This window comes from Mytilus californianus, unplaced genomic scaffold (genome assembly GCF_021869535.1).
Source record: "Mytilus californianus isolate M0D057914Y unplaced genomic scaffold, xbMytCali1.0.p SCAF_6, whole genome shotgun sequence".
In the NCBI taxonomy this organism is placed as follows: Eukaryota; Metazoa; Mollusca; class Bivalvia; order Mytilida; family Mytilidae; genus Mytilus; species Mytilus californianus.
Window position 1 is genome coordinate 70,097,658 of NW_026262712.1, and position 17,637 is coordinate 70,115,294.

Below are 17,637 nucleotides of genomic sequence, written 5' to 3' on the forward strand. Positions count from 1 at the left end.
AATTTCAAAAACTTTAACCACAGAGTGAATATTTGTGGACGCCGCCGACGACTACGACGACGCCGACGGAATGTAGGATCGCTATGTCTCGCTTTTTCGACAAAAGTCGAAGGCTCGACAAAAATGTATGTAACTAAACTATGATGGGAAACCTTTGACTTCTTTCTTTATATAAACTTTTGATTTGGTACCATAGAACTATGTAGAGTAAATGTACATTGCAACATGTCAACTCTTTCAACTCCAAGCAAAATTATATTTCCAAGCATAAAGTAATTTATGAATGAAATAAAATGCTCTGCTGGGGCGCAGCTTGATACGACCGCAGAGGTCGAACCCTGAACAGTTGGGGCAAGTATGAACACAACATTCAAGCTTGATTCAGCACTGAATTTGGATTGTAATTAAATATTTGACACAGCATAGGTTTCTGACACAGAATGAAAGTGGTCTAAGATACTTAAAAAAATTTAATTTACCTATTCAAACCATATCATTATTATTTGCTTTTATATATAAATCAGAAATAACCAATTTAAAATGGAAAATTTTTAAGAAAAAAAAGGAAAAAGAATCCAGTGTTCTCCCCAGGAATTTTGGATAGCATCACATTTGGAGTAAAAAAAATTGTATTTATATTTCAATGTCATTTGTTGCGTCACGGCGATGCTCTCTTTCTTTCAAGTTATGTTGATTTTTTTCAATTCATAACTGAGAATACAATTAAAGTATAACTGTTCTTTTAGTTTATTTCTTTAATATTCATTTATAGTTACAGAATTATATTTTTCTTGTTAGAAGCTACCAACTAAAAATCTAGTACAAAAGAGAACTTCTTTTATATCAAAAAGGAACAGAAAGTATCATATAGTAATACCATTTCAATTAAAAACTATCCTGTTTATCATGTTTATGAAATTCATTATTTCCTGGGATTCAATGTATCAGTCCCAGTTGTTTCAAACAGATATATGTTTTTAACATTGTTAAACTACTTTAATCAGTAAATTAATTGAAACAATGCGTTTACATAGAAATAAATACATTTTGCAAGGAGATCTAACAAATAGTCTGTAAATTCATGTGGAATGAGTAGCTTTCCCTTTTGGGATCATTATTATTCTGTCAGCTGTGCCATTTCTGCGTCTGTAGTTATTACCGTAAAAATGCGGATTTTGATCATAGCTGGTCCGCTTCCGATCCGTAATTAGTACAAATATATCAATGGCGGTCGAAGAAAAATTTACGAAAATAAACAATGTTTGAGAAGCGAATTGGATGAATATATCACGATTTTACTGTAATAAATAGATGAAACATTACCTAAAGGCAATTTTCATCACGTTCTAATGAAGTATAGAACTTATTTTGCCCAGAATCGAAATGTTTTGTGTACGCTCTCGAGTACCGGAATGGAAAGAAAACACTTCTTTACAAGTTGTTAGTTTGAAATAACAAACGACCAGCCTGTTAAGTTCGCTCCTTTTTTTGTTTTGTTTTTTTTTCTTCTCTTAGGAGACGAATTTGCCTTGATTCAAACGTAGATTTTGAATTGTTTATGATTTTCTCGATGTCAAAATTTTGCAATTGGGCCACGTGTTATCAGTCATGTCATAAGTGTCAGCTTGGGGTATTCGTATCCAAACAGTTATCACCCAAAGGGCAATTAACACCTATTTAATCAATCTTAATTGCCTCTTATGTCCGATTTGAAGGGATTACAATTAAAGGTGATATAATTTTTATGATCACAAGCGGCAATTCAATGAAAGTTCGAAATTTAGGACATCGATATTGCGGCAATGTATAGAGCAGACAAGAAAAGCAAAGCGTCCTCAAAATAATTATAGCGTCACGGTAAAAAATTATAGCATCTCGGGACCGCGACGCTAAAACGGCCAGGGGAGATCACTGAAGAATCCCCCCCCCAAATTTTTTGAACCCCCTAATGATTCATCCCCAAAACTCAATCCCAGCCTTCCCTTTGTGGTATGGTACCTTGCAGGACAATTTAAGAGAGATCCATACACTTGAACACATGTTATTGTCTGGAAACTAGAAAAATGCTTGTTTTTTGGCCCCTTTTTGGTCCCAAATTCCTTAACGTTTAGGGCAATTACCCCCAAACTCAAACCCAGCTTTCCCTTTGTGATATGGAACCTTGTAGTACAATTTCATAAAGATCCATACACTTACACACAAGTTATTGCCATGAAACTAGAAAAATGCTTGTTTTTTGCCCCTAATTCCTAAGATTTGGAGGCAATTACCCCCAAAATCAATCCCAGCATTCCCTTTGTGGTATGGTACCTTGCAGTACAATTTCAGAGAGATCCATACACTTGAACACAAGTTATTGTCTGGAAACTAGAAAAATGCTTATTTTTGGCCCCTAATTCCTAAACTTTTTGGGCAATTACCCCCAAACTCAATTCCAGCTTTCCCTTTGTGATATGGAACCTTGTAGTACAATTTCATAAAGATCCATACACTTACACACAAGTTATTGCCATGAAACTAGAAAAATGCTTGTTTTTTGCCCCTTTTTTGCCCCTAATTCCTAAAATTTGGAGGCAATTACCCCCAAATTCAATATCAGCATTCCCTTTGTGATATGGAATCTTGTATCGATATGGAATCTTGTGATACAATGTCAGAGAGATCCATAGACTTGCACACAAGTTATTGTCATGAAACTAGAAAAATGCTTGTTTTTTGCCCCTTTTTGGCCCCTAATTCCTAAAATTTGGAGGCAATTACCCCCAAAAATCAATCCCAGCATTCCCTTTGTGATATGGAACCTTGTGGTACAATGTCAGAGAGATCCATACACTTACACACAAGTTATGTCTGGAAGTTACAAAAATGCTTATTTTTGGCCCCCCCAATTCCTTAACTGTTGGTACCATAACCCCCAAAATCCTTCCCCACTTTCCTTTTGTGGTATTGAACCTTATTTTAAAATTTCATTGAGATCCATTCACTTAAACTAAAGTTAGAGTGCGAAAACTAATGTGTCTTCGGACGACGACGCCGGACGACGACGACGCCAACGTCATACCAATATACGACCACAAAACTTTTTTTGCGGTCGTATAAAAAGGAGTTCTTAATTAAGAAATAAACTGATTCGCTGAGCGCAGCTGGATACACCCGCAGAGGTACTACCCTGAACAGCTGGGGCAAAAATGGACACAATATTCAAGCTTGATACAGGTCTGAATTTGGATTGTAATTAAATATTTGACATATTATAGTTTCTGAATAAATGTAGTCAATGAACTTGAAATCGGTTATATGAATTGAATTTATATTCAATTAAAGATTTCTTGCTGTTGTGCAATACACTGTGCTGTTGTGCAATACTTAATAAATCTGTTGCCAGACTTTAAACAAATAAAGTTCAATTTCTTCTCAATGTCATATTTGAAATTTATGAAAATCAATAGGGAGATTACATCAATAGCTATAAATAATTCACCAAAGTTTCATGTGAACTGCTTAAAGCATTTTTGAGTTGTCCAAAAACTGGAAAATCCCCCCTTTTTTAATGAATAAAACCCCATAACTCAGAAATGTAAAATCTAAAATTTTTAAAATTCTAAAGGGAGCTTACGGATTGATAATTTAGTCTTAGATGCAAGATTTTTTATCAGTTGTTAGTGGCTTTGAACTAGCTGTCAGTAACTGCGAGTACTCTCAGATTTGTACTTAAGTGTCTTTTTGTTGTTTGGATGTACAACTACCTGACCACGTCCACTTGTATTTGTATTTATCCATCTGATGAGTTTAGCCTCTTTCAACTGATTTTTATAGTTCTTTCTAATATTGTACTGTTACACCACTGTCCCAGGTTAGGGGGAGGGTTGGGATCCCGCTAACATGTTTAAGCCAGCCACATTCTGTATGTACATGTATGTGCCTGTCCCAAGTCAGGAGCCTATAAAAGTGTAATTCAGTGGTTGTCGTTTGTTTATGTGTTGCATATTTGTTATATTTGTTCATTTTTTTACATAAAATAGGCCGTTAGTTTTCTTGTTTGAATTGTTTTACATTGTCGTTTCTGGGCCTTTTATAGCTGACTGTGCGGTATGGGCTTTGCTCATTGTTGAAGGCCGTACTGTGACCTATAGCTGTTAATTTCTGTGTCATTTGGTCTCTTGTGCATGTGTGGAGAGTTGTCTCATTGGCAATCATACCACATCTTCTTTTTTATATTTACATCAACAGATATAAAAAATTCACCAAAGTCAAGGTGAGACAACAAAACTTAGTTGTAAGATCTCTGAAATTTTTTACAGGGTATGAGTTTTTCTCATTGTTGGAGATTGTACGGTGACAGTAACACCTGTAACTGCTTAAACCCATTTCTTATGCACTTTAGTTTGATAAACTCACTGAATATCATACCACATCTCCTTATTTTTATATGCATTACAATTTACATGTGCATGTAATTGTAAATATATATATATCAGAACAAAATTCATTGCGTCACTTTTATTTATACATCCTTTGGCACAATACAAGTTCTAAAATTACACAACATAAAACAACTAAATGTTATTTCAGATGAAAGTTTTGTTTCAGTTCCATTCATAGGATTTATTAGAATTTTGTATGTTTTGCCAAGTCCAATAATTCGCTCTATGTGACATAGAGACATAGTTGACTAAACCACCAGGTGTCGAACATTCAAGAATTTACAGTGTTTCTGTTTTTATTTGATGAAAAGGTTGCCTGAGCTCTAGGAGCTTTAGGTTTTATCACGGGATATTCTGTGCTGTCAATAATAATCCAAGTCGTAGGAAACTTTAATTTGAAGTTGGATGGTGAAAAATACCTGACTAAACCACTAGATGGCCAAGTGTTAGCCTCACACCACTGTTTAGACATAAAAACAATCCATGTATACACAATATTCTTAACACTAGATTCAATCTAGAATCTAGACAGTTCAAAGTTGGTTGTATGATGCCTCAATTTCATCAAAGTCATAAAAAAACTGATTTTCAACTGATACCCTATCAATTTGAAAATATATGTATCTCAAACAATGTGCTGCTGGACCAAGTGTGGTCAAAACAAATAAAAATTTAGTATACAACTCTAAACTGGTATAAAAATGCATGGCTGTGTCACGTGTCTTCATTTCAAAATTCTCTGTTAAAAACATAGGCATTGATGGTGTTTGCGTAATTCCATCTGTGAAGCTCAACATTAGCTCAGCAGTTGGTGGTGGACAGTCATAAATCCTTTCTGCAGTATGAATGACTTCTTCAGGAAAACCAACTTTACAATCAAAACTTTCCTCTAGATTTCTACTACAATATTCATCAAGTTTAGTTCTTTTGTTTTCACAGGAAACTGCCCTGATTTTTCTTTTTGCGGACGATTCAGTCTCTTGCTTGGTCCAGGAAAATAGGCTGGGAATTGCAGTAGACTTAAGTCTCTGTATGGTGGGTTTGCGCCCTGAAAAAGGTTATAAAACATTAGTTTTTTTTATAATTAAATGAACTTCCATTAGCAATGTATACTTTGTACTACCTGGCGAAATATTAACTAGATTTATTCATTACAATCTGGATAAAACTATGTTTGCCTGATTCAATGTATGTTATGTAAATCCAAAGGACAAACATATGCAACAATCGTACATTGTTTGTACCTAAATAACTATAATATAGATGAGAGCATGTCATTGTTTTGTTCCTGTTAACATTGTCATTGATATTTTTCAAGAAAGTCTATGAGGCATAGCTTATGCATTCCTGTCATTACTACATTAGCATAATTACTGCTAAAATAATTCTCAGTATGATATACCTCTTGTAAGAAATCATTATAATTGTAGCAATCACCAAAAAATCTCAAACAGATCACATTGAATCGTAATCCAAAAAATTATGACGTCTTGAATTACCCACCCCCTTTTATTCTAAAACGATAATTGCGGTTGTAAACAGACTTTGGTTTATTCGCATGGCGATTACATATATAACTATATATTTCACAAAGAAAATAGAGTTTTACCATGAATAGTTTCCTGCACGTAGTCTTTTTCAGTAAAACGTGCCTTGCAAACAACAGCTGATTGAGATGGACTCCACGATATCATCGTGTTCTCGTCCAATCTGCGTATGGGCCATGGCGTTGATCCAACTTTTCCTTCTTTTTAAGTCATTTGGAAATGCATGTCCTCCTCTTAAATGACATCCAGGTACACAACAACAAGTACTTGGCATCGTTAATTAAAAATATAACTGAAATAGTTGCACAGTGCAGAAACCGGAAGAAGAGGAACAGGATCCGCTACCACGGCGCCACCTATTCAGGAACGATAATTTGCTACTTTATATAACTGCGAAAATAACGTTAGACGGGTTCACGTGCATAAACAGAAATGCGCTTTAAATTGTATAATATAATTCATGTTCAGTCGACCTTTAATTATTATATCAACGACTGAAATGATTTATAAACATCTAGATTGCAGATAACACTCGAAATTAACCCGAGCTCTTTCCACACGGAATTCAAATAATTCTAGTTTGTCAATCGGTTGACTGCTTATAATGCAAAATACTAATATATCAAAAGTTTTTAAAACTAACAAAACACAATGATCGTTTCTCTATTTCCCAATGTAAATGAAATGAAACAAAAAACATTTTATATCGCAATAAGAAGAGGAGCGAATTCAACATTTCCGGATCTACTTGGAGTCTAATGACCCCCCACGTAGATAAGTTGGATATCGCGGAAGGAAGGATTAACCCGGCAGCTAGAAAGGCATTAAAGCACTGCCTTTAAAAAAACTAAGTCCATTTATCAGAAAAATACTGAACATGAAAAAAATATATTTTCAAAAGTTTGCTTCAGACATTATCTCTTAATCATAAACAAGCTTCTGCCAAAGTTTCATAAAATTCTATGTTCTATGAAGGTTTGACAAAGAAATTGATGTGTAACAAACTTTAACCCCAGACTGTATCTTATTGTTAAATGTGAAAAAAAACTAAGTCCATTTATCAGTTTAATACGGAAAAATGAAAATAAATATTTTCAAAATTTTGCTCGGGTTACTTACTGTCTTTTGGTCATAACTAAGCTTCTGTCCAAATTTCCTAAAATTCCAGGAAGGTTTGACAAAGTAATTAATGTTTAAATAAACTGTTAACACAGAGATATGTCTTGTCTTTTTGTACTTTTGATAATGCAAATGTTGAAACTAAAATAGCAATACTTTAACATGTAAGTTATGCAAATATTCAGTCAATGAACCATGACTGAAGGTACATGGCAAAACAATCTCCATGGAAATGAGATGTGCTTATGCTAATACAACTGCATACCAAATACCATAGACTTATCATAAGTCGCTCCCTTTCAACAAACCTAAACACAAACATTTACTTGTAAACTATGTAAAACTTTCAAAGTCAATGAACCATGATGAGGGGGTGGGGCTATATAATCTCCATGGAAACGAGATGTGCTAATGCTTATACAATTGCATACCAATAAACATTGGCCTACCACTAATAGTTACCCTTGAACTGACCTAATCACAAACTAATACATGTAAACTAAGCAAGTTTTAAAATCAATAGACCAGGACTGAGGAGGCGGAGCCAAATAATCTCCATGGAAATGAGATATGCCAATGCTTATACAACTGCATGCCAAATATCATTGACTTACCACTAGTGGTTCCCCATAAACTGACCTAATCACAAACTAATACATCTACACTCAGCAAAAGTTTCAAAGTCAATAGACCATGACTGAGGGGGCAGGGCCAAATAATCTCCATGGAAATGAGATGTGCCAGTGCTAATACAACTGCATGCCAAAGATCATTGACCAATCACTAGTGTTTCACCTTAAACTAGACCCAATCACAAACTAATACTTTGTTGACGCCGCCGCTGTCGCCGCCGGAAACAGCATACCTATGTCTCGCTTTTTGACTCCGTCAAGGCTCGACAAAAACTTTAACCACAAGCTGAACCTAAATGTTCATGCCGCCTACAGAATCTAGGATTGCTATGTCTGGCTTTCGTGAGACAAATGTTCTGGTCTAAATAAATGTTAAGTAGATCTTGTTAACAACCTGAACAGATTTTCTCTATACATAATGGTTTTCAAGATTTATGCAATTATGGGGTTCTTGCATTTTACCCCTGTTCTATTTTTAGCAATGTTTGCCATGCTTTATGCATGGCTGGTATAATGGACACACATTTTAATAAAATGCTCCGCTGGGGCGCAGCTTGATACGACCGCAGAGGTCGAACCCTGAACAGTTGGGGCAAGTATGGACACAACATTCAAGCTTGATACAGCACTGAATTTGGATTGTAATTAAATATTTGACACAGAATAGGTTTCTGACACAGAATGAAAGTGGTCTAAGAACTTAAATTTTTTTAATTTACCTATTCAAACCATATCATTATTATTTGCTTTTATATATAAATCAGAAATAACCAATTTAAAATGGAAAATTCTAAAGAAAAAAAAAGGAAAAAAAATCCCCCCCCCAAAATTTTTTGAACCCCCTTATGATTCATCACCCCCAAACTCAATCCCAGCCTTCCCTTTGTGGTATTGTACCTTACAGAACAATTTCAGAGAGACCCATACACTTGAACACAAGTTATTGTCTGAAAACTAGAAAAATGCTTGTTTTTTGGCCCCTTTTTGGCCCCAAATTCCTAAACGTTTAGGGCAATTACCCCCCAACTCAAACCCAGTTTTCCCTTTGTGATATGGAACCTTGCAGTACAATTTCATAAAGATCCATACACTTACACACAAGTTATTGTCCTGAAACTAGAAAAAAGCTGGTTTTTATGCCCTTTTATGGCCCCTAATTCCTAAAATATTGAGGGAATTACCCCCAAAATCAATCCCAGCCTTCCCTTTGTGATATGGTACCTTGCAGTACAATTTCAGAGAGATCCATACAGTTGAACACAAGTTATTGTCTGGAAACTAGAAAAATGCTTATTTTTGGCCCCTTTTTCCTAAGCATTTTGGTCAATTACCCCCAAACTCAATTCCAGCTTTCCCTTTGTGATATGGAACCTTATAGTACAATTTCATAAAGATCCATACTCTTACACACAAGTTATTGTCATGAAACTAGAAAATTGCTTGTATTTTGCCCCTTTTTGGCCCCTAATTCCTAAAATTTGGAGGCAATTACCCCCAAAATCAATCCCAGCATTCTCTTTGTGATATGGAACCTTGTGATACAATGTCAGAGAGATCCATACACTAACACACAAGTTATTGTCATGAAACTAGAAAAATGCTTGTTTTTTGCCCCTAATTCCTAAAATTTGGAGGCAATTACCCCCAAAATCAATCCCAGCATTCCCTTTGTGATATGGAACCTTGTGGTACAATGTCAGAGAGATCCATACACTTACACACAAGTTATGTCTGGAAGTTACAAACATGCTTATTTTTGGCCCCTAATTCCTTAACTGTTGGTACCATAACCCCCAAAATCAATCCCCACCTTCCTTTTGTGGTATTGAACCTTATGGTAAAATTTCATTGAGATCCATTCACTTAAACTAAAGTTAGAGTGTGAAAACTAATGTGTCTTCGGACAACGACGACGCCAACGTCATACCAATATACCACAAAAAAAATTTTGCGGTCGTATAAAAAGTAGACAAACTTAGGACGATTGTAGCCAAGTTTGGTCAAGACACATCTGGTGGTTTCAGAGAAGATTTTTTTTAGATGCCAAGTAATAGCAATAGCTCACATTGCCCATCAGTGTTGCACAAAATTTGCTCCCAAGACTGAGACTAAAACTTTCATCCAAAATGAAAAGCATTAAAAACAAGACAGAATCACTAGATTTACTATATATAACACTGTGAGGGACAGTTTACCAGGACTACATTGACAATTCATATAATAGAAAATAAGGTACTGTGATTGAAACAAAAGTATTTTACTGACAAGGCAAAATTTAGTACAAGTTAGTCAGAACATAAATTATCATACACAATCTAGCACTGGAAATCAATTTTAAGTCAAATCAATTCTGGGTTTTCATTTGAACATGTTTTTTTCCCTTCGGATATGGAATGTAATCAGTGGTATTTTTCAAGTCGGTCAATGACTAGTTTGTACTGTTCTTCAAATTCTTCATAAGCTTTTTCTAAATAAGCATGTCTCTGTTCTAAAGGCCATGAGTTCATGGTAGCTGACAGTTCATTGGGTTGTAAAACTTGTTCTAGTTTCTTATTATCACGTCCATTTTTCTGAAATGGAGCATTTAATCTTTTCTTCACATCTAACCTATAACTTCTGTACTGCTCCTTGTCGTTGACATTTGTTGCTTTTAAACGCAGTATCTCATAGATTCTTCTTGTCTGTCGTTTAGATAATTTCAATTTGTTTTTCGCATCTTGTACCATGTTATCAGAAAAACCCAGTTGCAATTTATCTGACTGAAAACTGGCTAAATCCATACAGTTTCTTGCATCAACATAATCTCTAACTCGCTGAAAATTCTCAGATGGATCCTCAACAGTTATATCCTTAATTTCAGATCTTGAGTAACATGTATTGTAAAATGTCTGCAGTAGCTCAGCACCATGGCCCTGTTTCTGAAATGGCGGCAGAATCAGTACCTGACTGACACGAGGTCGCTTTTTCTCTGGATATGCATAGTAATTGTAAACTGTCATGTAGCCAGCTATAGCATGCATGGGATTCTCATTTACTTTGTATTTTTCAAACAACAGATAGAAGTGCCATCTACTATCATCTACATCAATGACTGATGCCCCATCAATGAAGAAGAGTATAAATGTCTGTAATCGTTCATGATACTCTCTGAAACCTGGAGTCTCAATATCTGTGTGGTAGATCTCAAAATTTCTCAAATCATTTCCCTTTGAGACTTTATATGAATGTAGCATCTCTCCATATGGTTTGAAAGAAGCATCTTTTGGTAATAACCTTGTGAATTCATCTTTATTTGTAACAAACCCTGGAGGTATTTCTTTGGCTACAGTTTCCATCACGTTATCTGGCTCTATACCATCAAACAAGTTTGGTGAAATTTTCTCAAAATACTGCATATTGACATAGGTTGTCAGTCTGGATGCACTGTAAAACATCTCCACAATAAGATCTTTGTAACCAAATATTGATTCTTGCTCACCTGTAATTACAAAATTACTCTTATAAAAAATTTCATAACAAAATATCTTGAATCAGGTGAAATAGATAAAGGTCTATTTTATAGTTTGTTCTCATGTTGTACTGTTACACTACTGTCCCAGGTTAGGGGGAGGGTTTGCGTGCCTTCAAATTAGTTTAACCCCGCTACATTCTGTATGCACCTGTCCCAAGTCAGGAGCCTGTAATTCAGTGGTTGTTGTTTGTTGCTGTATATCATATTTGTTTTTTGTTCATTATTTTGTACATATATCAGGCTGTTAGTTTTCTCGTTTGAATTGTTTTACATTTGTCATTTCAGGGCCTTTTATAGCTATGCGGTATGGGTTTTACTCATTGTTGAAGGCCATACAGTGACCTATAGTTGTTAATTTCTGTGTCATTTGGTCTTTTGTGGAGAGTTGTCTCGTTGGCAATCATACCACATCTTATATTTATATGGAGCAACATTTGCTTACCTGCAGTGACCTGAATAAGGAAAAAGGTGCTTAACAACTTAACATAATATACAAATGTAGCGATTATTTTTTGTCAACAAATATTTCATGAGCAAGACAGTCTCTTGTCTTATCATAACTTGTTGAAATTTCAGCTTCATCTGTTGAAAATAAAACATTGTTTTTCTAAATTTTTATTATTGAACTGGAAATCTATCTTTTATAATAGATTGGCAATATAACACTGTGTCTGCACACACGGTGTCACAGGATAATAAATTGGCAACATAACACTGTGTTTGCACACTTAGTGTCACAGTATAAAAATTGGCAAATTTATAAAAGTTTCAACAGGACGAAAAGGGGCTAGCTGAGCTTTTTTCCTGTTTCTTAGAGAGTAGAAATACATTTTATATATCTGACAAATTTATTTTAGGCCATGGAAAAAGGAATATTGGTTTCCCCTAATATATGAAAATTATTAAGGCCCAGCAGGCAGGAAAAACTTTTTATTTTATTTTATTTTTTAGTGAAAAATCAGTTTCGTTCTATAGAGAATGTTGTTGTTAACCAGACAGTAAATTCTTATTTTACATTCTATATTGTGGTATAAACTATGTGAAACTAAAGAATGATGATGATGATGATGGATGGCTGCTAAACGTCCAGCAGCAAATTTATATGCATATTCAGGAAGATTTGATTTGATTTGATTTTTGGTGTTTTAACGCCACTTTTAAGCACAGCTTTTGGGCTATTTCGTGGCGGCCAGTTTTTATTGGTGGAGGAAGCCAGAGTGACCGGAGAAAACCACTGACCTTCGATAGGAAAACTGACAATCCTAGTCAATTAAGATTGGAGTCGATAACACCTGCACGAGCGGGGTTCGAACTCACAACCTCAGTGTTGACTGGCTAGTGATTACTGTAGTAACTACTTAGACCACTCGGCCACCGAGGCCCCCATATTCAGGACGAGAACACGTTAATGTAATATGAATATTAACCCTATTTTGTAATAGACCGACACACTTAGCCGGATTTTGACAGTGCTAGTTCACAAGGTAGCAGTCGGCAGGAAGACATGTCACATTACAAGGACACATTATTCTGACTCCGAGCCAACCAGTCTGCTCTTGCTCCTAATTGTCGCGTGCTTAGTGGAGAAGCAGCAAATACCAATTTTAAAGCCTTTGGTTTGAGCCGGTCAGGGTTCAACAAATCCACAACCTCCTGCACTTGAGGCGAACACGCTACCATGAGGTATAACCAGTATATTTTAGATGCAAGAATGTTAAAATGTGGAATTCAAATAATTCTTATAATTCAGTATTAGTAAAGATATTAAGCACTAGCTTAAGAAATAATTTACTTGATAAATAATTAATATAAATCTTCACAATTTTTGATAAGTGTAAAGCAAATTATTATGTAATCCCCTGAGGGTTAAATGACAATAGAGAATTAAGGATTAGAGAAGTGTTATATATACAAAAGGGATTTTTTACTTTTTAAGATAATTTAGGTTATGTCACAAAGACTTAATATTTGGGAAAATAGATAAACTAGCGTTATTATGTAAAGTAAATATATTGAGTATCAATGTTATGTAAATTGAATAATGAAAAACAATATATATTAGTTGACCATGTAGTTAGGGACAGTTGTGTTTTAGACTTTGATTTAGACAGTTATTGGATTGATATTAGACATGTTATTATACTACGTCTCATGAACTTATGTGATTATTGTGATTGATAAATTATACTGTATGCTGAATTAATAAACAATTATATATAGAACTTGAATCTGTGTTACGTTAACATGTATTCATATGAAAGATACCAGCTAGTTCCCCCAACCTAGCAAGATGAGTAACCAGGTCAGGAACGAGCATAGTACTGGCCTTGGTTATACACCAAGGCAGTCAACTAAAGAATGATAATTGAGCAGTGTTGATATGTTTTTAAGATTATCAGACAATTTCAAAATGCATCATTGAAAATTGTCAATAGAAACAGAAGCAACCCTTTTTTTTCAATAACAAAAAGAAAAAAAAGAATTGACCCCGGATGGTAAAAACAGAACCAGCAGGGTTAAGGGAAACAAACAATAATTTTTGCAAGTCCTTATGTACTAGTCCAAGGTTGCTCTTACGTCCAATGGCAACCGCTGTTTTGCCAGACCCCAGCTTGTCTGGCAAAACAGCTGTTGGACGTCTGAGCAACCTCAGCCTACTTATGTACATATCTTGTTTTCATCCTGCAATAAACTCTTGTAGTTGATTCAATCCAAATAGATTTTCAATTTTTCAAAGAAATCGGCATAGTTTTAAATATTATGCGGACCACGAAGAGGACCCCAAAAATGAATGAGTAACACTAACAGGAAACTTTATTAGTACAAATACAAATAATGCAAAAATTTATTTGTGTACCTTATATTTGATCCGCAGTTGGCCGATAAATTTACAGGATAAATACCTTTATTTAACACCAATAAAGGAATTTTGGGATATTTTTACAGACATTATTTTATATGGATGCATACAGATTAAAATTAAAGATAAATCTTCTTTTTATTGTAAAATCATATATTAATTGTACATAACGGTGGCGGTACAGAAGTCATTTTTATTGATATATTACTAAGTATTCATAATTGGATTAGACATTCATTGCGTATTATTATATTGTGTGGTGAAGGATATTAGCCCCACCGGACGCAATTACGACTGGACACAATTACGAACGATTTCAAATGTTTGCCCTCTGAAATCATATTCAATTATGATAATTAATAAATGTTTCTATGTATAAAAACCCTATTTAAGTTCCCTTGTTTTCATGATAATACAATTCATGTGCACTTGGTGAATGTTGATGACGATGACAAAATCATTCTGAAAATATTAAATGGACGACACTCTCGCCTGGAAATTATATTAAAAAAATCATTAAGGTAAGTGCATATTGCCTTCTTTTGTTAATATATAGAAGGAAAAATATCTCCTGATTCTGTTCATATGTGTGATGTCTTTTATCTTGCCCAAATAACCCAAATAATTGACGTTTTTTTCGACTCTTGTGACTTTATTTATTGTCAAAAGAAAATACGGTAACTTTATTGAAAAGTCCAGAGAACTCAGAATGAAATGTTGACCTATATAAAAAAAATCATAGATGAATGATAGGTTCACCAACGAAATGGAGAAACTTGAATTTAGTGCTCCTTAAAAGGAGGAACTTACATAAAAACAAAACAATTCCGAAATCTTTCCTTTACACATACGAGACATTTCGTCTGCAACCACTGCTGAAGTATTTGAAGTAAAATACAAGCTTGCACATCTTATTTTCCTCTGGAAATGTGTTTGAGATTAGATTAGAGTATGTTTTATCAAGGAATTGTATATTTAAAAGGAATGGAAACGCGGCTCGAGATCAATCGGGATACCCGCAAAGCTATAATCCATGTCTGTCTCAGTCGGAAGTATGATGAATAATATAAAGAATCATAAAGAATCATGACGGAGGTCCATTTCCTGTCATATAGATCGGTCTTTTAATTCACGGGGTCATCTTGCTTCAGAAGATATAAAGGAGAGAGAAACACAAAATCAAGAATAAACTTTTAATCCATGAAAAAGGCAAGGCCTTAGGTATCATTTTAATGCCTCATCAAACATACGTTTGTAATATTGTATTATGTAAATTCTCATTAAAATAGACCTTGGTCTTGAAACTTGAGCGAGTTTCATCCGGATTACAAAACAAAAAATACTGTGTTTTGATTTTTTTTCTAAAAGCTCGACAACTACGAAGTGCAAAACAAAACAGTTGATATCATTATGAAGCTGAAACCTTATTCTATCATTTAGCCCATTTTTTAAGTTTCTAGTAAAATTTCTGAATTTTCTACGATTTTTCGAAATTTCAGTTTTGAATTTCATTATTCTGTCAAAATATGTCTATCAATCAGGGAGTATACTACAATTTCTTTTAAATATTGGAAAGTAGAAAGAACAAAGTGAGAAAATGAGATATCTTTTAAAGAAGGAATATTTTCCTACAGATTGGTCTAAATTACGAACGCTAAATGTAATTGGTACAATGTAAATGATTTTATTTCGAAACATGTTGAAAATTTGAAGTAGTGCGTCAATAAATACATCGACACTTCGTATTTTGGTAAGGGTTAAATAACTACTTGAAATAGATGTGACATTGACATACAACTTAAAAGCTTAATCTTTTTTCTATCACATAGTGTTGGTTTTATGAAAATGGTGATAAAAACGAATTTGCTATGATTTTTCAAAATCCCATGTTTATAGTTCACATTGACGCCATTTTGTTCAGTCAAGTTCCACACCGACGAAGTCGGAAATTACAGGCAAGAAATGTATATAAGACTTCCGATTGAGATTGATTGTGCCGTTTTATACACGATTTTAATAAATTTATCTTTTGTCAAATACTATTTTTATACTTAATCGTTGTTTGGTATTGTAGTTTGCCATTATTAAGCTTTACAGCAAATTACCACAAGCTTAAAAGCAAAACAGTTCCTTCCTTTTTTTGCTAGAAGAGCAGTAGTCTAGAGGTCGCAAAATATTCCTTCGGTGTTAAAATAAATAATATGCGAATGTCGGAAAGTTTTAACTGTTTCTAATTAAAAAAATTATTGCACCATGGCATAATTTAGCATTTATTAACAGGTGAGCTCGCGTGATTTCTTTTTGACACCTTAAATCAGGGACAGCCTATAGTTAGTACAAAAATGTACACTGTTCCTGCTTAAATATATATACGACAAAAATTAGCTGTTCAATAATACATGCTAGATTATACCTGCAAATTTGATATCCCGTACCGGTATTTATTATAACACCTATTATCTAAGTTCTTTTATCTAGACAAAATACTACATCTGTTCACGTACTTCTTCCTTTATACTTTTCTATACCAGTCATATTCCAAAATTGAAAAGTTATTTTTTAACTTTTTGCATTACCTTAAATCTTTTTAAAAACTCGTATAATGTCAGATTTCAACTATTAATTGATCTTAATTGTTGCATACCATCGTGAAATATCAAGAGGAGGTACAAGAAAAAAATGTTTTTCAGAAGTAACTTTGTTTAAGGTTGTATTTTTTGTTTATTTCATTTAAGGAATTGTATATCTAAATAGACAATTTCTTGTTTCATTTCATGATTAAATGACCAAGTTCGATAACTACTGCCAGATAAGTAATGAGCCAGTTAGAGCGACGGGATGTAATTAACACACCACCCAAGTCAGAGATGCATCATACAATTTTCTTTGAAGTCGGCCACGTTTCCATTCCTTTTAAACATATAATTCCTTGGTTTTATCAATCTAGACTGTTGTCATTGTTTTCTTCTGCAAGATATATTAATATAGTGCTGTTCGGAATTGCATCCATATTTGGCTCACTTGACCCATAAAACCAGGTCAAGCAAATCTTACTAAAGTATCCTAACGTGAATAGAAAATTATGTGGGATATGATGCAAAATGGAAAGCCTCCATACATCTTAAATTCTATGCCTATGGAATAAACAATTCCAGAAAAGTAGTCTACATAAAAAAATATTAATCACAGTTCAAAAATCGTTCGTAATTGTGTCCGGTGAGGCTATATATATTCAACTCCATTGGAGGGTGCCTTCATTGGCAGAATTTATCTCGATACAGTCTTACAGATACAAGGACCTGAGTATTTTTGAAAGGAAATATGTTTTTACACACCGAACAGCTGATGGGTCATCTCTGGATGAAATGTAGTTGAATCATCTTCCAAATCCGATTTCTGTCTCACAAGTTTAAAGTGGATTACATCATTTGCGCAGCATCTAAATGATTCTAATCGGTTTTTTAATAGCGAGTTCATTGTCATACCCGCCATATTGGTTACGTAGCTTTTAATGTAAAACCCCGAGATATTCCATTTTTAGCGG

The 17,637-nt window shown here is 34.3% G+C and overlaps 1 protein-coding gene and 1 long non-coding RNA gene across 2 annotated transcripts; both read right to left on the reverse strand.

Annotated features, from left to right (window-relative positions):
* Positions 1–4,485: 4,485 nt before the first annotated feature.
* Positions 4,486–6,814, reverse strand: LOC127704988 (uncharacterized). The gene is made up of 2 exons (XR_007983599.1): positions 6,034–6,814; positions 4,486–5,472 (listed from the first exon to the last, which is right to left on the reverse strand). It is a non-coding gene; the product is annotated as an uncharacterized LOC127704988 (long non-coding RNA).
* Positions 6,815–9,963: 3,149 nt separating this feature from the next.
* LOC127704977 (histone acetyltransferase type B catalytic subunit-like) lies at positions 9,964–17,613 on the reverse strand. Its single transcript, XM_052209222.1, has 2 exons — positions 17,429–17,613; positions 9,964–11,200 (listed from the first exon to the last, which is right to left on the reverse strand). Exons 1-2 carry the CDS (start codon positions 17,583–17,585, stop codon positions 10,122–10,124), a joined length of 1,236 nt encoding a protein of 411 aa, XP_052065182.1. The 5' UTR covers positions 17,586–17,613; the 3' UTR covers positions 9,964–10,121.
* Positions 17,614–17,637: the final 24 nt, after the last annotated feature.

Excerpts from the sequence above, each read along its gene's own strand:
- LOC127704977 (XM_052209222.1), bottom strand. The coding sequence starts at position 17,585 with ATGGCGGGTATGACAATGAACTCGCTATTAAAAAACCGATTAGAATCA. Across the intron at positions 11,201-17,428 it reads GATGACCCATCAGCTGTTCG|GTGAGCAAGAATCAATATTT; the intron begins GTGTGTAAAAAC and ends TTGTAATTACAG.